Genomic DNA, 22,553 nt, shown 5'->3' with positions numbered 1-22,553 from the left:
ACTTTCTTCCAAACTGACCTTATGTTATCTGAGATAGGTACCTAGTGATTTGTCCGTGACCCTATTCAACTTACCACACGGCTGTTTACCGTAAGCTCAACATGGACGTTGTCGCGGCAGTTTCGGGGTATATCTCCAGGATGATCACGGCGGGGGACCCGTCGACCCCAAGTTCCTCCACGTCGGCCAAGATGAAGATCTTGCTTTTAGATAGTGAGACGGTGGAGTCTCCCAGCTGTGCTGTTTTGATTACGATGAAGTTGTGGTCTAATTTGCCATGGATAGGTCACTATTGTGTCGACGGCTATCACTCAATCCGCCCTGCTGAACCACGAAGTATACCTGATCGATCGGCTCGATAATGCGGCTCGAGAGAAAATGCGACATTTGCGCTGCCTCTGTTTTGTGCGTCCGTCACCCAGTTCGATTCAATTTTTGATTGATGAACTCCGCGATCCTAAGTACGGGGAGTATTACATCTACCTCAGCAATATCATTCGCAAGTCTTCGCTCGAACGTCTCGCCGAAGCGGATAGCCATGAAGTGGTGCGTGCGGTGCAGGAACACTTTGCGGATTTCATAGTGATCAATCCGGATCTTTGTTCTTTAAATCTCGGCTTCCCTCAACAGCGATTGTGGAGTCATTCGCCAGACCTGTGGGGTACAGACGCCCTACAGAGGGCTACGGAGGGCGTAATCTCTATCCTGCTAGCTTTGAAAAAGCACCCCTTAATACGCTACGAGAAAAATAGTTTGCTGGCCAAGAAGCTGGCAACCGAGGTTCGTTACCAGTTGACTCAGGAAGAGCAGTTGTTCAACTTTCGCAAGACCGATACACAGCCAATTCTCCTAGTTCTAGACCGGCGCGATGATCCTATTACACCGTTACTGACCCAATGGACGTATCAGGCGATGGTTCATGAATTGATGGGCATTCACAATGGAAGAGTAAACCTCCGAGACGTCCCAGAAATTCGACCAGAGCTCCGAGAAATCGTCCTCTCGCAGGATCAAGATCCGTTCTTTAAGAAGAACATGTATCAAAATTTTGGCGATCTGGGTCAGAATATCAAAGAATATGTCGAGCAGTACCAGGTAAAAACCAAGAACACCATGAACATCGAGTCGATTGCAGATATGAAGCGATTTGTGGAAGATTATCCTGAGTTTCGTAAGCTTTCGGGAAATGTTAGCAAGCACGTTACTCTGGTCGGGGAACTCAGCCGGCGGGTTGGCGAGCATGATCTCCTTGATGTGAGTGAATTGGAACAGAGTCTAGCTTGCAACGAGAACCATGCGAGTGACCTCAAGGTATGTTGGCACCAGACAAGCTGGGGGTGACTGATGCTGACTGATAACATAGAATCTACAAAGATTAATACAGCTGCCATCTGTGCCGGCGGAGAATAAGATACGCTTAGTGGCACTGTATGCTATTCGATACGAAAAACAACCAAATAATGCTCTTCCGATTCTGCTTGATTTGCTGGTCACCGCAGGCGATGTGCCTTCGTATAAAGTTAATATCATTCCAAAACTACTTGCCTACCACCATTCCCTTCAAGCTCCCCCAGTCGCCGGAGGCTTCTCTGACCTATTCGAATCGACTTCCTTCTTCTCTGGTGCTAGGGACCGTTTCAAAGGGCTGAAGGGTGTTGAGAATGTTTACACTCAACACTCACCGCGGTTGGAGGCGACTCTCCAGAATCTAATCAGGGGCCGGTTAAAGGAACTACAGTATCCTTTTCTCGAGGGTGGAGGTCATATCCGAGATAAACCCCAGGATATAATCATCTTTATGGTGGGCGGTGCAACCTACGAAGAAGCTAAGATGGTGGCTCAAGTCAATGCCAGTTCACCTGGAGTACGTGTGGTTCTTGCTGGCACAAGCATACACAACAGCACGAGCTTCCTGGAGGAGGTCGATGATGCTGTGAGCGGCTGGCCAGAGCCTGCCTCCTCCAATGCCGCTGGACGGCTACGGAGGGAAATCTCGCGTTAAGATACTATATATATATTATACATCCTCTGGTATTGGCGTTTACCCAGGGCATTGTAATTCTGTAGCATTTGCATACCTGGATGATAGGCAAGAATTTCCATTGTTCTTCTAGTTTAACGATAATCAACAATGATACATGATTACCTTTCCTAGACGAAGTATCTCCTTATATATATAGAGTGTAGAGTAGTAGAAGACTTTTTGAGTGATTTAAAATGATTTTGACCACTATCAGTGTTCGTATGTCGGCACCCTAGATTTTACCCAATGCGGAGAAAGGGGAGATTTATTGCTTCACTTCCCACCCTCTCACTCTCTCATTCTTAGTCCCTTGTCTTAATTTCTCCCTATGGAGCTGAACAATTCCTCTCCGAATCCCTTAAATGCATCGTCGCCATCTGCAACTGGCGCACGAGAGCCCAAGCTCCATCTCCCCACAACAACTGATCCTCCGGGACCGCAGAATCCGCCGAAGCCGCTCGTATGGCTGGTAGGACCCACGAGATTTGCTGCTTAGTTGTAACCACTGTCGATGACCCTGGAAGCTAATGTACTGGGCTTGCCTTTTTTAGATATTCGGTGCGACAGGCCATATGGGCCGCTCCCTTGTCAAGACTGCATTGTCCCGCGGTGACCGGGTCGCAGCTGTTGGGCGTACCTTCGAGAACAGTCCGGAATGTATGAAGAAACTAGAAGAAGAACACGAAAACTGCTTTGGGCTTCTCTGCGATGTTCGTGCCAGGGAGACTGTCAAACGAGCTATTGATCGCACAATCGAACGCTTTAGTCGCATTGACATCATCGCCAACTGCGCCGGGTACGGCGTGATCGGAGCTTGCGAGGATCAAGACGAATATGATATCCGCGACCAGTTCGAGACAAATTTTATGGGGACGCTAAATATGATTCAGCTATCGCTGCCGCACTTCCGAGAGAGGAGATCCGGTCGCTACTTGATCTTCAGCTCCACATCAGGCGCCTTGGGCGTTCCCGGATTAGGGCCGTATTGCGCATCAAAATATGCCGTCGAAGGGTTGATGGAGAGCATGCTGTATGAAGTGGACAGTTTTAACATCAAGACCACGCTCGTGGAGCCTGGGCACATGCGTCGCGATGACACCGGTGATCTCGTGCCCGATACAGCGGTTCTGGCTAGTCAGAATGACAACGATCTGGCTTCGCCGCTTCCGCTCTATGGTCATTTTTTTGTTAAGCCTCCGAGCGAGCCATACAACACGCCTACTGCGCCGGCGGCGCATGCAAAGCGCATGCTAATGTGGCTAGGCGACAAGCAACCTGCCAGCGCTGTGAAAGCAGCCTGTCTAGTCTGGGAGTTGGGCCATTGCTCCTATCCACCACTCCGACTTATCTTGGGTACCTACGCGGTTGAGAGTATTAGGGACAGACTGAAGTGTATCATCGAAGAAATTGAGGATTGGAAATACCTCAGTTTTCCCCGTGGCGATCAACAAGGCCCTCCCCCTTCCAAGGACAAAGTTCCTACGAATGCACGAGAAACGGAAAGGGGAGAGATGGTGACGTGATGAGAGATGGGTTCAGCGAAGTATCTAAATGTGTGCTGCTTGACAATGCAAGAGCCCCATGCCCTTGTAAGCTATAGTGCTCGTCATAGTAGCCACCATCGCAGTCGTTGCGATGCACGCTATATTAGCGTCATAAAGGTGGCCATCACAATCGAGCCCATTCTATAAACTCCCTGTTACGATACCCTTCCATCACACGGCGGTCTTTCTCTCTGCGGCCAAAGCTGACTCGTTGTGACATCGCAGAATTATTGGGTTTGTAGAGTTGCAAGCGCTCGACCAAGGAATCTAGAGTATATTATTATATTTGACCTACTGTCTGATATGTACTGTACAAACAGTGTCCAGCAATGTAGCCTATCTATATAGGGGTTCACGAAAGAAATAACCATATACACAATTCCAGGGACTAGACCGCAACCCGGTCGTCATCGTCGTTGTCGTCGTCAAAAACAACTGGGAAGCTATGTAGTTTCATGCCTGTTCAGAACATCTAACCAAATCATCCATCGCTCAAGAATCTAATTCTAAACACCAATCAAGGCAGAAAACCGCTAAGCGATCCATCTCGTCTCGCTAATTAAGCATGGGCATTCATAACACAGGTTTCTTTGGCATGCCATATATGTCTCTTTTTGGCCACGTCTATACCAAATGTGTCCTTGATAGGCCCCTCGTCATCGTGAAATGACGCATGAACTAGATGATGAGCATCTCCATCTGTCTCAGGCGAAAGTCTCATGAGGCGCAACTCCTCCACAGACGCGCCAAACTCGTAATCTCCCCGACAGAGGATAGTCACCCCGACGGTAGCAGTTGTACTCTCCTCACTATGTATTACAGGTAATACTTGCTGTAGCATGCCGGTCCATGCGAGACGCTTCGACAAATCAAGGGCAATGTTGTTGGGTTGGTGACGAAGGCTTGGTTGGAGTCGAAGCAGAGGATGTATAGGCCTGGAGGATCGATTACGGATAGTGACGCGGAGGTTTAGCATCTCGTCGGTCTGAACTTTGTACTTTGACCGTCCGATCTGTATAACGCTATTGCCGTTGGAGCTGGCTATCTCACAAGATGACGGAGTCAAGGCGAATGTTATGTCAATGTCCTCGAGCCGGAACGCATCCACCATCCGCGAACTGAAGCGTAGATTTCTCAGGTCGATCGTCCCTTCACGGCCAGCAGGACTTTCTTTCCAGAACCCGGATACTCTTTTAAGGAGCTCTTCCCGGTACCAGAATGCCTCACGCGATGCAGCCTCAGCGTCGAATGAAAGTTTATGAGCGCTTACAACAAATTGTCTCTTGACTCCGGTATTTAAGACTGGGATCGAAGCATGGGGGTTATCCAGATAGACGCGGGGAAGAATGAGGACAAAGCGTGATGTTTGTCCTGGTTGAAGTTCTCCGGAAACGGTGTACCGGCTATCTTTCGACCCGGCGTCCTCTGTCGATAGTTCTGAGGGGTCGACAGGCTGTCCGCTAGCTTGCAATGACACTGTTAACGGGCTCGGCCAAGCGTTGCGAAGATCAAGTAGTAAAAGACAGTGATCAGAGCCATATGTGCCTCGCCCAAGGTGAGAGAGTACAGGGGAAAATATATCGCTATTGAGGGAGAGCGGTGGAGCTGTATTTATTGCCAAAGCAGACTCACCCCCGGAATCAATGTCTTGACAGTTCCACCAGGCGAAGTCATCACTAAATGGCAGTATGTCACAACGAGCAATTTCTATGCTAGCATTGACTGTAACGGTGAGCGGGATAAATAATTGCCGGGTATAGAACACATCAGGCAGTTCGCCACGAGTCTGCCCAACACAGGAGTAATCGATCTGCACCGTCGTATCTTGCAAGCCGGGCTTTCCAATAATATCCACAGTAAATGTAGCACATTGACCGGGGGATATTGAATGATCACCCGGGATTTTGCCTTCGCGCCGCCACCGCAAAGCGGGCCTTGACAGCTTTAGCTCAAGCTCATACACCTCCACCGGTAGCAGATCCCTGTTGCTCAGAGCATTCTGGATTTGTCTCGTAGTAGAGTCCTGAAAAGTAAATAGTATGAAATCAAGCGGGCATGGTGACGTATTTCGTAGAGTGATCTCGAAAGATCCTATTTCACCTTCCAAGACCATAAATGCGGACTGTAGTAGGGAGAGAGACTCGATAACAAGGGACGGCTGTCGACCGATGACCTTAATCTCGCAGGATGCTGTATCTGGACCCTTCTTTGCCAGTGGCTTGCCGTCCCTCGAAGTGGTTGAGCTCCAGGAAAGAGGTCGCTCCGTCATAGGCTGTTTAGCTGCCAAACCAGTGCGCTTGAATTTCATTTCGGGGTCAGGCCGCCACAGACCATTGAAGATGGGAAACCGTCGTTCCCTGCAGTGTCGGACTTTAACGAAACAGCCTGTAATGTTCACCACTCCTTCTTCGTGTGCTAATCCGAAAATCGTGAAGTCTTGCAAACTTAATGGGCGAAGCACGATACATTCTACAACGGCATCAAGAGGTATACCCTCGCCGTCAAGACGGAGCTTTTCAATCTCTATTTCAAATTCGTAAGGATTTTGAAGAGTAAGTTGAAAGGGGGCGTGTTCGCCAGCCACCATGAGTAATTCTGTCGTCTTGTTACTTGCTTTCTGGAAAGGATTGTACAGAAATGGGTCTTTGGTTGATTTTTCTCGATCTGCTGTAACAGCATCAAGCTCTGATCTAGACCGACGGACCGGGCTTCTGGAATCCGGGAGGGTGATGAGCTGAATACCTCGGACTAAGAAATCATCCCAGTACTCCGCTTCCAACCCGGATGCGCCTAGCTTATTCGCAGCGCCTACTGTTCGCTTGATGTTGTTTAACAAGCGGATCTGTTCTTCTTGTGGTAGATAAGGAGGTGTGTAAAAGGTCTCAGAAAGCATAAGGCTACCCCTGATGGTCTGAAGCAGCTCGACTGTGAAGCGAAGAACGCCACCGAAATCAGGGAGAGCTTCGCAAGCATTGATACATGCCTTAAGGACATCAATCTTGAGGTTCAAGTCACCGTATCCATCTAAAGCGGCATGATGAAACGATCGTTCAACAATAGCAGCAACTGAATCATATTCAGGGAAAGACTCTGTTCCGTTAGCAGATACGGACCGCCTCTTCTCCCATTGGTGGAAGGACGAAGTCTGGACGCCGTATGTCTCCCCGACCGTAGCAAGAAGGGAGCGCATGCTATCTTCCATGTTCCCAGGGCCAATGTCCAGAGCATTGATATCAAAAGCCGTGTCGCTGAGAGACGCTAAACCAGCAGCAGGATGTATTCCTACCTCTGCTGCACCGATTTTACGTGCTTGAACAAGTGTTGGAACAAGCATGGACAGGAGTTCTCTCAAGATGAAAGCCTTTTTCCTAGGTAGGCCAAGAGTGTCAAGAACAGAGACGACACCAATCATAATAGGAATCGCGTCCGTTGCAGGAAGATCCGACCCAGGTGACAATGGCATTGCACGAAACAGAAAGTCAGCAATGTCAGACTTGCGAAGGATGACTAAGCCACGAGGACGCTCTGGTCGGTGAAGAGGCTGGAGAGGTTCGCCCATAACGATGTGTTTCAAGGCTACATCATCCAGTGCACCATCACGGATGCGTGCAGCCACCAATAACCTTCCAAGGCGGATCACCGTTTCTGAGAAGATGAGCTGAGGCAAGGGTGCATTGGCTATGTTAGCGGCCCGATTGTAGAGATTCAGTATATTGTTCAAGAGGTCAGGCAAGAGGTTCGACAAATTCTGAAGCGAGATAACCCGATTTCCAGGAGTGGACGGTCCCGAAGCGATGTCGAGGTTAAATGAAGATTTTAAGGACTTGTCGGCAACAGGATAACAAATGGGAGGAATCTACAATGCGTTAACCTAGTCAGAAATACAAGAATTTGAACGCGAAAAAGGAGAGAACACACCTGAAAATCCATCCCTGCCCACGCAAACATCAACAGGCAGAGAAGGATCGATTCAAGTGCTTTAGCATGCCAAACATAATCACTACATGCTCTAGCGTTGGACGCAGCTTCAACCAGTTCTTTCAAGGCATCCGGCCACCTTCCGGCCTGGAGAAAAAGCGTTCCAATGACAACACCCGCACGGCCCTTGATCCGATTCTTAGTACGATCAGTGGCACTCATACTACTTACGGACATCCGGTCACGGCTATGTTCTTTTGAACCCGGCAAGGAGTTGGGTTTTCCAGCCGAGTTAGAGCGGTTAGACAGTTGGATAGACCGGGTTATCTCATCGAAAGTTGTTGGTGTCTCATGTTCGCTGGGGACGGGCGAGCATTGGCTGGAACTGAGAGAAGTTTCAGGTGTACCATTCGGATTAGATGGCAGCTGCGCAGGCATAGTCATCCGATGAAACAATCTGTCGGTGGGACGGGGGCGTATATCTGGGCCCCGATGCGGACCCCAAGATGACGCCCGAGGGGACTCGAGGGATGGTATACTCTGCATGGTCCTCGCAAACCCGTCTAGCTCGGAAAGAAGTAGAGAGGTAATATCGCATAATACAGTCTTTATCGTAGTAGCCTTGGAGGCCTCAGGCCGCGGAATCCATAAGATATCATCTGGGCCGGTCGAAAGCTTGTCTATCCCCTTATAATCGAAGATTAGGAGCTGATGCACCAAGGCTCTTGGGTTCCTCTCTTTGACTAATTCTACTTCCTGTCGAAGTTGATCCAGTCCAGCCGGAGTGGGAGATGCTTCATTTTTGGCTTCCACAGTTTGATCTTCTTCATTCTGCACAGCACCTCCATTTAGTTCAGCTCCATCGGCTATAGTAATAATGACCATGGGTTCTCGATAAATTTCAAACGGGAACGACTCTAGATGCGATGTGGGAGGCACTGAGAAAGTGAGGTCGTAGAGAATCATCCCTGTGGGAAATGCTAACGGCGAGAACATATCTATGGAGTAGATTAGTCAACTACTGCAATTTTTCTAGTGTGCGTAGAAACAACAGCTACTTCAAGGAATAAAGTGGGCGGTGCCTACTTCGATTGGGCCGTCCATCAGGGCTAATGTCCCCCAGGCGAACAACATTTTCAGCCTGTAGTCTTGTAGCAAAGCCCAAGAACCTTGACCGTTTGATCTTTCCAACGGGGAGAAGCAGCGCCCTAAGGCGCGCGGGCGCAATGGGAGACAGAGGGTCAACGCCCATAATGTCATCTGAAAGGATGCGGAGCGGAGGCAGTCGGCGGGATGCTCTGGACTGCTTCCAAAAAGGGGGTTAAACTTTTGGAAGTCATACGAAAATAAACAATTAATGCTAGTATTGGTATGATTAATAGACGGGGGCCAGAGAATAGGAATATATACCATCGAACAATTCAAAAGTGACCCTTGGCCACACTTGACCGAGAGTACGATCGCCGGACTGCAAATTGAATTAAACAACAATAGTGGAGTTGATAAAAGCGTCTTAGGTATTTCTCACCAACCGTAACCCGTTCCTGTCAGGGGAGGCGGTAACTAACTATGGTTTGTATGCTTATGCTTATGTAATCAGGCAACTTTCTGATAAGACCGATAACTTTGGCTATCGTGACAGCTCCATGAACCATTTATCACCTATTCGTTCATCACTATTCTCTATTAACTGGAGTGTACGGCTGTCCCTTCTCCCCATCTCTGTGAACTCTGTGTGATTAACTTCATAGAGACGTGTTTTTGTTGTTCAGGTTACAGCGTTGTCACCATACCCTATACTAGTTCTGGTTATTTCTTTGTCGAGTGACCTGTCCCTTAAACCATATGCAGTGGTGCCCCTGAAAGGCTTCGGGCATAGTACAGCCTTGTGGATATCATGGCGAACAATATAGATTTCAACGCTCTAAAAGCGCGTACAATGGGATCGGGTAATGACGAGGAAGCTGTAACAGTTGATACACGGGGTCTGATCTCGAAAGTGCTTGCGCGTTACTCAGGGAAGTGGTACGTGTTGCTTTTACTGTTTAGTAGGTGTATAGGGTAGCTGTTAATTTATGAACAGGACAGTCTTGCGAGAGATGATCCAAAATGCAGCTGATGCCAATGCGACAAAAGTGACTATCAAGTTCGAGACCTTACCATCTACAATCGTTCCTTTACCTTCCCATGCCGACAACACTACATTAATCAAGCATACAATCTCTCATCATACTCTAAGGCGCCTTTTGATATCAAACAACGGTTCGCCCTTCAGCGAAAAGGATTGGGCAAGATTAAAACGCATCGCGGATGGCAATCCCGATGAAACAAAAATTGGAGCTTTCGGGGTCGGTTTTTACAGTGTTTTTGATGATTGTGAAGAGCCATTTGTGTCTTCTGGCAAAGATGCTATGGCCTTTTATTGGAAAGGGAATGCTCTCTATACTCGTCGATTGCAACTAAACGACGCCCCAAATCTTGAGACAACATTTGTTCTAGATTACCGCAATGATACATCTCCAGTCCCGTCTTTAATGGAGTTATGTCAATTCCTGTCTAGCAGCCTTACCTTCGTTAGCCTCGAGAACATAGAGTTATGGCTCGACGACTGGAACTTACTGCGACTGACGAAAAAATCCGCCCCGAGTGTCGATCTTGCCATCCCCAGAGACATCGAAACGAAGACACCTCAAGGCTTGATGAAAATACTCAATGTGACCCGTGAGGTTGCTCAGGTTGACGCTACTTGGATGCGAGTTGTTGAATGGAACCCACACGCGAATCTATTTCGTGAGGGACTCAGAGACACAGCAGGCTCTCTACGCACCTTTTTCTCGAAACTCACTGGGCAGAGTAGGTCAGAAAAATCATTGGTAGAGAAAAGCAACAATATTAGCGATTTGGAAGACATAACTAGGTCCTTAACGGCGTCGGTTTTCCTGCATATCAACACTGCGAGCATTCAGTGTTCTATTAGTCAATCCCTCAGCAGTGAACTTGAACGCGCCACGCGCAAGCCCCCGCCGAAGAAGTCTGTAATAGCTGTATTGACTCCTTCATATGACACTACCTTGGCGTCTGGGGCGTCTGGAATGCAGTCAGAGATTCTTTCATCGGTTCTACCATCTAATGCCGGAAGGGTTTTCATAGGCTTTCCCACTCATCAAACAACGGGTCTCAACGCTCACATATCTGCGCCTTCCGTTATTCCGACAGTGGAGCGGGAGAGCATTGATCTCAACACACGATATATCAGCAAATGGAACTTTGAAATGTTAAGAACTGCGGGTATCGTATGTCGAGTGGCCTGGTCTGCAGAAATGGCCTCTATCAGGTCTAAGATACAACCAACGAAATCATCAAAGGTTCGAAAGAATGATGTAGTTGACGTACTGCCGGAAGCCATTCATACAGCGAATCAATTCGTCTTCCGTGAATCAACTCCCTCGTCGGTCCTTGGCCAGATCATTGAGGATTCGTTCTGGACATGTAATAAGAATGCTTCTATCGAGGTTTTATCAACATGCGGAATCATCCAGAGTCATCAGGCACGTATTGCTCCAAAAGACCTCAGCTTTATGGATACTATTCCGGTTCTGCCCGATGATTTTGTGTCAAATGCGAAGGATTTTGTTAACAAACTGACAAATTTTGGGCTTGTCACTGATATCACAGTATCCGACATCAAGCGTGAATTAGAAGGCAGTACGCTACAGTCAAGTCAGGTAGTTGAGTTTCTCTCTTGGTTAGGCCGAAGGTCTGCCTCAGGACAACTTGACTCTCTTTCTGTGCAGAGCCTTTTAAACGTTGCGGTGGCGAATAGTGAAGATTGCAACGGTACTATAGCCAGATTACTTCTCTTCGCGGACATAAGCAACTATGTCAATCCTCAAAGGATACCAGTTGATATGCCTTTTCCGTTATCCGTGATGCCTTTCAGATTCACCAAGTCTCTAAACAAACAAGAACTTGAATCGTTCGGCTGGACAGAACTGCAGATAGTCCCCTGGATTCACTGGCTTCTTAACAATGCCGGGAATCGGAATGTTCTCCCAATCGAGCAAGACATTACACAGACTTCGTCTTTCTCTGCTCAGGTTTTGCCCGTACTTTCGAAGCAATGGGACGTCCTAAGCCAGCCGTCGAAACAGAGCGTGATCAATCTGTTACAGGCACATACGGTTATCCCAACAAAGGTTGGCATGAAACGGCCTGTAGAAACATATTTTTCCTCGGTCCGCCTGTTTGATGACCTTCCTGTTATTAGAGGTCTAAACAGCGTCAAGGAAAAGTTTTTGGCTGCTCTTGGCGTCCGTAAGACCGTTGAACTCGGAGTCATATTTGAGCGGCTATTAAACATAGCAGAATCCTCAAATGGGAGAAATACTAGCCAGAGAAAGTGGAGTCATGTCGATTTGATACGCTATCTCGCCTCTGTTCGCGAAGACATACCCGGTGGTGATATCAAGAGGCTGAAGGAGACCAGTATATGCACTTCAGAGGCGAACGAAACCTCTGATGATCCTGAAATAGAACGCCGCAGGCTCTATAAGATATATGAGCTTTTTGAGCCGCAAGACTCTCTCAGGGCCCTTAAACTTCCTGTGATTGAGTGGCCTGGCAAGTATCAGTCTAGCAGCAACGAGGGTAAATTTCTTTCCATGCTAGGGTTGAGGAGTTTTCCATCTCCTTTCGAACTGATACAACTCATGGCAAATGCGGCGGCAGCAAATGACTGGGCACTCCACAGCAAGGCTATGTCTTACTATGTTGCCGAATATCATAACAACGGTTATGCTGCATTCAATTGTGATGAAGTTACTATTCCTTTCCTTCCCACCGAAGGATCTGATGGTCTTAGTATCCCAAGTCAGTGCTTCACTGACGGAGCTGCTACCTTATTTGACTTTAAGATCTTACGACATGCTCTTCATCCCCATGCTTCTAAATTAGGAGTCAAGCAGCATCCAGCTCTCACGGATTGCCTAAATTGTCTGCTTCGGCAACCACCCTCTACTAAGCGGGATGCACGGGTGGCTTTCAAATATTTGGCTGGGAGAGTATCAGAGCTCAAACCCCGAGATATTGACCGAGTTAGCAGTGCACAAATAGTGCCCGTCTCCGTGAATGATACGCCCGACCAAGGATCAAAAACACGCTATGTGGCACCAAAGCTGTGCTATCTCGGCGAGGGTGAAGATTACAGAGATATCTTTGACTTTGTTGACTTTGGACAAGAGGCGAACTTCTTCCTCATGGCTGTCGGTTCTAAGCGAGAGCCGACCAAAATAGAACTTGCGTACATGTTAGTGAGAGAGCCGGCTAGGATATCCTCCACGTTTCAAAGCGCGGACAAGTATCTCAAGATACTGAGGACGCTCGCTGAGAATATCAATGTGCTCAAGAAGGACCGGGAACTCATTAGTGAAATGAAACGGTCTGCATTTCTTCTAGCGAGTAGAGACATTTCATCATTAGCCCAAGGAAAATCTGGAAAAGACAGCCTTGATTCTGACGAGGAAGATGACGAACAGAGCATCAAAGAGTGGACTTTAAGTGCAGCAAGGGGCACGGTGGTCGTCGATGATTTTCAGAGTTTCAACCTTTTCAAGGAGCATATTCTAGCTGCACCTCAGGAAGAAACACTAGAGAATTTTTATCTTGTTCTAGGGGCTCTGCCGTTGAGTACTCTTGTCGAAGAGCGCGCTCATTGGGGGACGGTAGCCTCGGATCAGCGACCAGCAGCGAAATTGCAGAAATTAATCCATGAACGCTCAAGACTCTTTCTTCATGATCAGCTCGCCGAAACCATCAGGCATGATGTCAGGTGGCTAGAGAAAAATCTCCGCGTCCAAGTGGTCCATTCTATACATCTCACCCGCTCCCTTAAAGGCCGTAGTGTTTCGCATACTCAGAAGCGAAGTGCCATCATCACCCGCCAGCCGACGTCTTGGGTCTTGTGGACTTCCCCAGGAAATTATGATCTCTATGAGATAAGTCAAGCTTTGGTGCATCTAATCCTTGTCCGTCCGAAGCTTCATTCGACTCTCACGCTAGAGATGCTTTTGAAGACTGACCTGTTGGAGCTTAAGGCGCGCGGCTACAACGTCGAGCGCATTCTAAAGCAGAAGGCTCAGGAGGCAAGGATAGCAGAGGATAGACGTCAGAAACAGTTGGAGGAGGAGCGACAACAGCTCCAAGAGAGGGAAGCAGCATGGGCGCAGGAACGGGCTCAAATCCAGGTGCAGACACAAGCACAACAAGCAGACGGGGGAGGGAAGCCTCCAATGCCTGGGGATTTTCCAGGCTCACCATCACCCTCCAGCAAAGATATTGCTCCCGGTTCGCAAGGGGAACCGCTAGAACAGAGCCAGTACCGACGCCCACGGGGGCTATTTGCCAACTTAACCAAACACTTTGGGCTGGATAATAGCCGATCAACATGGAACCCCCTTGGTGGAGATTCATCTCAACCGTCCGCGGAGTCTTCAAACAATACCACTCCTCCTCCTCCTCCTCCTCCCCCATATTCAGCAGAAGATCCACAGAAGTCCGGCTCAGAACAGCCTGTGAATGTCAGTCCACCACATAGATTTGAATCAGAGCTACTTTCTGCTATCCAAGCCTGTAGGCCTCATGGGTCATCAGACGTATATAGCCGGCCAGAAACAAACCAAGTCACTGAATCGAAATCCTATTGTGACGAGAGGCCTAGCCACGATCTGGAATTTGTGGCAACTCTTCCTTGCGGTATTCATGTACTCTTCGTAAAGACGCTTTCAGATCGGACCACCTTCCTGGCCAAGAACAGCGCCGGAATTAACTTCTTTGCTTCGATGCTGATTGAATGCGCCAGTGTCTTCTCCCTTCGTGCAGATACTCTTAGTGTCTTCTATGACCCAGGTGGGAAGACTATAGCCTTCAACCGGGCTGGCAGCATCTTTTGTAATTACTTCTACTTCCAGCAATTACATGAGAAGGAGCTACTCCAAAGCCCGGCTGCCGACAGCACTGAAGCACTTGTATATTGGTGGGTGATACTGTGTCATGAGCTGGCACATAATCTGGTGGGAGATCATAGCTCGGCTCATAGCTACTACAGGTACGGAAACACTATATATAAGGTGATGGAGTCACCCATTTACTGATACCCTCTCTAGTGAAGGCTTTGTGGCCCAGTACTTCCCCAGAGTTGTGGCCAAGCTTGCCACGGCCAATAAGCAAGCCCCGACACCGAATTCGTAGCTTGTACTGCTGGTATAAGCAACCGGCTGGAATGATTGACGGCTTACGATCATACATATATGTTTAGACACTGTTTGGTCTACGGCAGCATGTTTTGGCTTTGGTTCTTGCGACTAGGCTTGCTAGACAAACTCCAGCATCTGTCAAAAGTGTATATAGGTGAACAGCTTGAGCAACAGCGATATAATAAATTTCATGGGAAATCCTTTCTGAACTCTGCCATTTTTTTTGACGCAAATGTATAGATAGAAGAGGCTGGTTCTTTTGATTATTGGGAGGCCAATAATTACGGCTTGCCAGAGCAGGAGGAGTAGGAGAAAAGAGGAGGACCTTCGACTCAATAAATTAAGTTACTTAAATTTAGGGTTTCCGGTGATTGCCGCTCCGTCCCTGAATTTTAGTTTATTTCTTCTTTTCTTTTTCTCTTCTTACTTGGTTCCTTGGGTCTAACATTTCCGTGACTCAACGCCATCCATACCAACCTTTTTTCTTTTTATCTTTTTCCAAAAAGGAGAAAATTCTTGTTAGATAAATTTGTTTATTGTCCTCATATTCATTTCAAAAAAAAAAAAAAAGAAAGGATTTTTTTTCTTTCTTCCCTTCTCTTTCTGTTCCCCTGTTGATAATATACAGCTTTTTTAAGGTTGTTTGTGGGGAGAGAATTAAGTAGATTTAACTGGGTGGCCTCCACATTATTTATCGCCACTTCTGGGGAGACTTTTATGGGTTCTTATATACACGCTATGAACTGACATTGATTGACCCTAGTACTTGGAATTACTTCTTTTCATCGTGTTTGTTGTCACCTCCCTCCTCTTTCTTTTGTTTTCACATATTTTGCATTTATCACTGCCCTTCGTGGGTACATCTACAGCATGGCACCATTATTAGGTGCTCCTGTCGAGGGGTCCTCTAAATCGCATTCTGATACATCTCCTCGGAAGAACATTCTCTATGTCGATGCATACGACTCCTTTTCTTACAATGTGGTTGCTATGCTTGAAGAGGTCCTAGGCGCCAAGGTTACCGTGATGATGATTGATTCGGAGTGGCCAGAAGGCAACATAACCGAGTTTTTGCAATATTTCGAAGCCGTCGTCCTTGGACCCGGACCCGGGAATCCTAATGTTCCCCAAGATATCGGGATCATGAAGGATATCTGGGATCTGAGTGAGGCTGATTTGCTGCCCGTTTTGGGTATATGCCTGGGGTTTCAAAGTTTGTGTCTTCGCCACGGCATTTCTATAGGGCGGTTACCATATCCTCTTCACGGCCGGGTGTACCGTATCTCAACGGCGAACAAGGACATCTTCGAGAATGTACAAGAGGTGGAGGTTACTCTCTATCACTCTTTATATGCCAACTTGGGCAATTCACTTGAGGCAGCCTTGGTCGATTGCAGTAATGAGAAGATCAAGATCAACCAGGACTTGGATCTTCTGGCTTGGCTGCCCATCGAACGAGGCCCCCCCTCAGAAAAGGCCCTTCTTCCTATGGCGGTGCGACACAATGAAAAGCCTTTCTGGGGTGTTCAGTTTCATCCAGAATCATGCAAATCGGACCGTGCAGCGTGCAGTGAACTACTAAAGAAATGGTGGGAGGCGTCCCTAGACTACAACAAAAAGCACAGGTGCGGTTACGGTAACCTGCCGAGGGACGTGATTAGATACTCGAGCGATGTGACCTCTCTTTCGGAGATAGCATTCACCATGTTAAATTGGTGCGCCGCAACCTCGCCAAAGTCAGCTTTTCGCTCACTTACTGCCAGAGAACTAGAAGCTGAGTTACTATGCGAAAAACTAAATGCTCCAGGATCATCAACTGTTTTATTTCAGTCGAATGGCAGACACAGTATCATATCAGTGCCGAGCCCTACGAGCTGGAGATTAGAATATTATGCTCAGTCCGAGAGACTCCTGGTGGAAAAGTTGCAGGGGCAGTGCAGCGGACATCTGGGCAGCAGTATTGAGGAATCTTTGTCAGTAGCTGACTTCTGGGACACGCTCAGATATCTCATGGACATGAAAAAGGTCGAGTCTGGGGATAGTGCTATACCGTTCTGGGGAGGATTTTTGGGCTATTTTTCGTATGAGATGGGACTTGCCTGTATTGCTCGGCCGAAAACTCACAGTGATGGGTGCTGCCCTACCCAAAATAGTACCACAGGTGCTGATCCACCAGATGTGAGTTTGTTGTGGACTGAGAGAAGTATCATCCTCGACAATGAAACAGGACGTATCACAATACAGTCAACGCGAAATGCCGATGATATACCGACCGGATGGCTTGATGAAACGCTGCAACTTTTGACTGAGCTTGCTCATGTGGACACGGCTGAAATTGAGAATGTCAACTCTGATACTGATTTTTTGGATTCCATATTAAGGCAATGCGTGATACGGTTCCCGAACGAGCAAACATACAAAAAACAGTTCGATGCTTGTCAAGCCGAGCTTGAAGTTGGCGAATCGTATGAGTTGTGCCTTACTTGCGAGACGACAATTACTTTGCCGTCACCTATCAATGACCGTGAACGTGTTGCTCTCCCTTGGAAGCTATATAAACGTCTTCGGGAGTACAATCCTGCGGCTTTCAGCGCATATGCAAGATTGGGTACTGTCAAGATTGCCAGTAGCAGTCCTGAATGCTTCCTCAATTGGGACCGCTCTTCTACATTAGAAATGAAGCCAATGAAGGGCACCGTCCGGAAATCAGTCAGCATGACCGTGAAGAAGGCCAAGGAGATACTGGGTTCAACAAAGGAAATGGCGGAGAACTTGATGATCGCAGATTTGATTCGCCATGACCTCTACGGCATCTGCGGCTCTGGAGGTGTCCATGTTGAGAAGCTTCTTGAGGTAGAGGATCACGGGCGGGTCTATCAGATGATCACGCATGTGAAAGGAAACGTCGATCCAGACCGTCCTGGCTTCGCCGTGCGGGACTTGCCACATCTACATTCATCAAACATGTCTTCGTACGGACTCACTGCCCTACAGAGGTGTCTTCCCCCGGGCTCGATGACTGGTGCGCCTAAGGAGCGTTCATGCATGCACCTTTCTTCAATAGAATCCCGGAAACGTGGGATCTATTCAGGTGTCATGGGCTTCCTCGACCTCGGAGGTGGGGGTAGTTTCTCAGTCCTTATCCGCACTGCGTTCACTTGCTCGGATGACAAGGACAATGAGCAGTTATGGCGCATTGGGGCTGGTGGGGCTGTGACTATTCTGAGCACCGCTGACGGTGAATGGAACGAGATGTTGACTAAGCTTACCACTGTTTGTGGTGTCTTTGCGCCGTCGGACTTAAAAGGTTCATGTCTCTGACTCGTCTCTTTCACTCTTATAGTTTCCTTGTATTTCACTTCTCGTTTGTTTCTTTCTGCTTTCCCTCGTGAAGTCTACATCATTTTATGTAAAGCAACGATATTCAACAGTTGCGGGTTTAGACGATACAGTATTGGATTCAACATTGAGCGTCGGGGTTAGAGGCGTTTGGAAGTTCATGATATATTTACTATATACATCTTTGATAAAATGCGTTAGGATAAATTTTCCCTCATTTTTACTTGCATAATTTGTATAAGTGAAGCTTATCAATCTAGATGGAGTGCAAACAAGTCAAACATGACTGTTAATCTCCGCGGAGACCAGTAAATACATCATCATCCTCGACGTGCACGTGCAATTTCCACTTCTGGTTGCTATTCTGCGAATTTTTCCTTTACTTATAGACAGTTTACTGGAGCGATTCCATCACATGGCGAACATCCAAGATGGCTCAATGGAGGAGATCCTGTGGCGGTCGCCAGCGCACGTTCAGATGATGGGAGGCTTTCTCCATTCCAACAATAGTGAGGAGTTCTTCTCTCTTTTTCCGATTCTCTCTCCGTTTTAGTTTTTCTTTCTTTTCCTCTAAGTCGCTTGATTTAATAACCAATATATATATATATAGTTTTGTTCTACTTCGCCGAATCTCCGTTCTTCGACGCTACTTCTAACAATGCCTCTCTTGCCATTCAAGCCAACTACAACGAAACACTTCGCCACTTTGTGGAGACTCGTGAGGCGTTCGAGGGCCGTTTGAGGACCATGCAAGGGTTAGAATTTGTGGTTGCTTATGACCCGTTGCAGGCTGCGGCACAAACAGAGACCAGTTTTGCGCATGAACCATCTAATATCTGGGTGATCCGGAAACAGACGAGACGGAAACGAGCCGGGATAGATGATGAGGTGGTAGTTTTATCCACTTACTTCGTTGTGGGAGATTGCATCTATATGGCCCCGTCAGTTGCGAACGTTGTGGGAAACAGAATAGTACGTAAAGTGAGATTCTGTAGATATGACCCAGTGGCTAACATCTATCCAAAAAAATAAAAGCTTTCTGCTGTTTCATCACTCACGAGCCTTCTGAAGACCGCATCGTCACTGCCTAGTTTTACTCCGTCACATGGGCACACGTACATGCCGCCCGCACCCAAACCGACGGACACCAGTCAGCCAGGAGCTCAATCTCAGCAAAGCAAGGAGAACACTCCGATGCCCGGCACCGACTCCACAAAAACTCCGTTAGTCGGTCTCCAAATGACCAGCGTGGGGACAGTTTTTCAGGACACGAAGTCTTTCGCCGAATCATTCGGTCTCCTTGCAAGATATGGAGAGGAATTCATGGATGAGAACCCACTAGTCGGAGAGCCGGGGTCATTCATCCTGTCCAAATCCGGGGATGCGGATCGAGCTGCTGCTGCCAAACAACCACCGAATATCAGCCGACCTGGGAGTGTCCTGGGCAGAGTTGGAACGCCTCAAGACAAGGTTGACACGCCTGGTAAAACAGCAGAGAAAGGGGCCACTCCGTCGGCCTCCGATGAGAATAAAGCACGAAAGAAGAAGGCCAAAATTGGGAGTTAGAAAAAGGAAAAGAAAGGGGAAAGAAAGAATAAGAATAAGAATAAAGCCAAAATTTTGTGATACCCTTTTATTAACAACCTGAAGATCATGGTAAATGTACATTCCATGAATACGTCCACAGCAAATGACCGATGTAAGGACTAGAATCAGATAATTCACTTGTTGTATACTGAGGCAACTAACTACAGCAATAATTACAATGTAGAAAATGCCAGGAGGTATGCTAGTACCAGTTGATGAGATTAAACTGCTTAACCACATGTGGAGAAAAGGAAAGACTTACAAGTTGTTCCGTTCTAGAAAGAATCCACTAGTGACTCATTCAAAGAAGATCCATGGATAGTTACGAGTAATAATATAGTAATTATTCTTCTGTCTTGCCTCTCCTACCAAGTCCCTTACCTACCGTCCGAGCCTCGTATATATTTGCATATATACGTATATATATTCACTACTCATTGCGGAACTTTTCACTCTGCTAAAGAAAAAAAAGGAAAAAACCAAAATCTTTGCTTACTTGGTCCTAACTCATTAACCTCCCCCTTCCCCCCTCCTCTTTTCCCTACTAAAACACCAATATTCATCACTCGTATACGGCTTATACTCCTTATTAATCTATACAAGACCAACAATAACAGCAAACATGGCGAGCACCAAGCAAGCTGTCGTCTGTGTATTGTGAGTTGAATCAATCAAAACCTCTCCCCCCACGTCCCCCCACCATAATGAGATATCGCAACAACCAACAACAGACCACACTCCCAAGAACAAAACAAAACGTACAATCAAAATGAACAAGGACGTGCTAATTACCAACGGAATAAATGTAGCTGCGGTTCGGTCTCCGGTAAAAGCCCTATTCACTTGGAAACAGCCCGGGCCCTTGCACACGAGTTTCACAAGAACAACATCCAGCTCGTCTACGGCGGTGGCACAGCAGGCCTAATGGGCGAATTAGCCCGGACTCTAGTTTCCCTTTCCGGACCCCAAGCAGTACACGGTATCATCCCTCGTGCCCTAGTCAAAGTCGAGCCCGGCTATGACAAAGCGACGGAGGAGAAGAACCCCTCCGCGGCCGTAGGCGGGAAAGAAGCCGAGCGAGTCGTCAAGGAGCCCATGGGAAATATCGGGACGCTGAAGGAGTCAGAATACGGGACTACCACTATCGTCCCGGATATGCACACGCGCAAGCGCATGATGGCTGAGAAGGTCCGTGAAGGTGGCCCCGGGTCGGGCTTTGTTGCGCTGGCGGGCGGATTCGGAACTATCGAGGAGGTTATGGAAATGACTACTTGGAATCAGTTAGGTATCCATAAGCTTGGCATGGTGTTGCTCAACGCCAATGGGTATTGGGATGGGGTGCTAGCATGGGTGAAGAAGTCAGTCCAGGAAGGTTTCATTAGTCCCGAGAACGGCGAAATCCTGGTGGAGGCCAAGCATGTCACCGAGGTTTGGCCTAAGCTGGTTAGTTACAAAATCAGCAATGGGAGGATGCAGCTGAATTGGGGTGAGGAGTAAGTTGGTCGTCTACGCACGCATTCATATTGCACTACTGGCGCATGGCGTGGCGTTACACCCGGCACGAGACGCTGTCGGCGTTGATTGTATGCTAGAGGTTTAGAGCTAGCTGATAGAAGGAACACCACATGTAAAAAGTAGAGCGCCAATTACACGTTTATGGCATTAAATACACCGCGCTTAGAGAGTCAATATCGTATTATCCTGAGTTCGTACTAATGTCTGCGTATAACAAATCGAGAAAGAGGGGAAAGTGCTGCTAATCTCCAGCGTCACAATAATCAGGAATTTATATCTATAGGTTTGACCTCAAAAACCTACGAATCAACCTCCATCACCTCCTCTTCTTTCGTTTCTCCCGACTCCACAGCCTCTAGCAGCGGGACGAGTTGTTGACCTTCGTAATGCTTGAAGCTCTCAATCTTTCCCTTTCCTTCCTCTGCAAGGCCGACCACACCCACAGAGGTATTATCAACAGTCAGCTCTTTATCCTGAGACAGTGTCTCCTTGAGTGCCCGCAGGCCATGGGTGATAAGCTCATCACTGGTACTGTTCGTAATCTTCTCTAAGTTCCGCTCCAGGTAGGTTCGGGCCATCTGCGAACGAGCACCGATAGCGCAAGCCAGCATTTCATGTATCATGCCCGACGGCTGAAATTCAAATAGATGGGGACCAGCTTCGTCGACACCGGCAACCAGCAGGCCGACACCATACGGCCGTTTACCGTAATGCTGGGTGTTCGTTTGGGCGCGGTCAGCGATCTGATTAACGATGCGGTCCACGGGGATAGGACGACCGTAAGTCATTCTGGAGCTGAGAGACTGCTGCTTCATGTAGTTAGAGAGCACACGAGCGTCCGATGCTAGACCGGCGATAGCAATGCCCATGTGGGAGTCGATTTCGATAATCTTCTTTTGGTACGAGGAGAGCTCTTCGGCATTTCGCTACAATCATCCAGATAAAATCCGTCGTGTTAGCAACATATCCATGCATTGCTCCCTGTCAATCCAGAGAATGAATGTACATGGTAATTCGAACCTTTAAGCCGACAAGGACTGCATGTGTCTTGTTAACCAGCCCCACCACGACAGATCCCTGCTTGACTGCTTCTTGCGCATATTCTACTTGGAAAATCCGACCCTGCGGGGAGCTGTTCAAAGAAAAGAGATTAATGATGGAGCTTCTCTAGCTGGAACGGGGGAGCTAGGTGGAACATCATACAAGGTGACCGCATCGTTATCATAGTTGTTCCGGAACATGGTAGAAGTTTGGATGACAAAGATTTATCGGGAATGAGAGAAAATTGTGCTGTGCAAATACTGGTAGCAGTATTAGTCGTGGAAGAGAAGGGGGGAGTGTATAGATGAGGCAAGAGCTGGGAAGATGATGCCGCCG

At 47.7% G+C, this 22,553-nt stretch overlaps 7 protein-coding genes across 7 annotated transcripts; 5 read left to right on the top strand and 2 right to left on the bottom strand.

Moving 5' to 3' along the window:
- Positions 1 to 101: 101 nt before the first annotated feature.
- Positions 102 to 3,546, top strand: BDW43DRAFT_297462 (Sec1-like protein; the record flags this gene model as incomplete). Its single annotated transcript, XM_032044390.1, has 4 exons — positions 102 to 221; positions 286 to 1,311; positions 1,364 to 1,933; positions 2,575 to 3,546. The coding sequence occupies 4 exons, from the start codon at positions 102 to 104 to the stop codon at positions 3,544 to 3,546; spliced, it is 2,688 nt and encodes an 895-aa protein (XP_031904652.1).
- Positions 3,547 to 3,837: 291 nt separating this feature from the next.
- Positions 3,838 to 8,960, bottom strand: BDW43DRAFT_264315 (TRAPPII-specific subunit TRS120). The gene is made up of 3 exons (XM_032040661.1): positions 8,572 to 8,960; positions 7,486 to 8,483; positions 3,838 to 7,423 (listed from the first exon to the last, which is right to left on the bottom strand). The coding sequence occupies exons 1-3, from the start codon at positions 8,735 to 8,737 to the stop codon at positions 4,127 to 4,129; spliced, it is 4,461 nt and encodes a 1,486-aa protein (XP_031904651.1). The 5' UTR covers positions 8,738 to 8,960; the 3' UTR covers positions 3,838 to 4,126.
- Positions 8,961 to 9,161: 201 nt separating this feature from the next.
- BDW43DRAFT_183825 (histidine kinase-like ATPase domain-containing protein) lies at positions 9,162 to 15,117 on the top strand. The gene is made up of 2 exons (XM_032038927.1): positions 9,162 to 14,587; positions 14,646 to 15,117. Exons 1-2 carry the CDS (start codon positions 9,561 to 9,563, stop codon positions 14,728 to 14,730), a joined length of 5,112 nt encoding a protein of 1,703 aa, XP_031904650.1. The 5' UTR covers positions 9,162 to 9,560; the 3' UTR covers positions 14,731 to 15,117.
- Positions 15,118 to 15,161: 44 nt separating this feature from the next.
- Positions 15,162 to 18,323, top strand: pabA (aminodeoxychorismate synthase pabA). The gene has a single exon (XM_032040660.1). The coding sequence runs from the start codon at positions 15,606 to 15,608 to the stop codon at positions 18,054 to 18,056; it is 2,451 nt and encodes an 816-aa protein (XP_031904649.1). The 5' UTR covers positions 15,162 to 15,605; the 3' UTR covers positions 18,057 to 18,323.
- A 90-nt stretch (positions 18,324 to 18,413) lies between these two features.
- med6 (mediator complex subunit MED6) lies at positions 18,414 to 19,865 on the top strand. Its single transcript, XM_032040659.1, has 3 exons — positions 18,414 to 18,583; positions 18,685 to 19,046; positions 19,110 to 19,865. The coding sequence occupies exons 1-3, from the start codon at positions 18,490 to 18,492 to the stop codon at positions 19,638 to 19,640; spliced, it is 987 nt and encodes a 328-aa protein (XP_031904648.1). The 5' UTR covers positions 18,414 to 18,489; the 3' UTR covers positions 19,641 to 19,865.
- A 170-nt stretch (positions 19,866 to 20,035) lies between these two features.
- BDW43DRAFT_264303 (LOG family protein) lies at positions 20,036 to 21,348 on the top strand. Its single transcript, XM_032040658.1, has 2 exons — positions 20,036 to 20,318; positions 20,471 to 21,348. Exons 1-2 carry the CDS (start codon positions 20,284 to 20,286, stop codon positions 21,156 to 21,158), a joined length of 723 nt encoding a protein of 240 aa, XP_031904647.1. The 5' UTR covers positions 20,036 to 20,283; the 3' UTR covers positions 21,159 to 21,348.
- Positions 21,326 to 22,544, bottom strand: pre5 (proteasome core particle subunit alpha 6). Its single transcript, XM_032040657.1, has 3 exons — positions 22,380 to 22,544; positions 22,197 to 22,308; positions 21,326 to 22,102 (listed from the first exon to the last, which is right to left on the bottom strand). Exons 1-3 carry the CDS (start codon positions 22,415 to 22,417, stop codon positions 21,476 to 21,478), a joined length of 777 nt encoding a protein of 258 aa, XP_031904646.1. The 5' UTR covers positions 22,418 to 22,544; the 3' UTR covers positions 21,326 to 21,475.
- Between the last annotated feature and the right edge of the window lie 9 nt (positions 22,545 to 22,553).

This window comes from Aspergillus alliaceus (genome assembly GCF_009176365.1).
Source record: "Aspergillus alliaceus strain CBS 536.65 unplaced genomic scaffold BDW43scaffold_5, whole genome shotgun sequence".
Classification (NCBI taxonomy): domain Eukaryota; kingdom Fungi; phylum Ascomycota; class Eurotiomycetes; order Eurotiales; family Aspergillaceae; genus Aspergillus; species Aspergillus alliaceus.
This window is presented reverse-complemented; position numbering and strand designations above follow the sequence as displayed.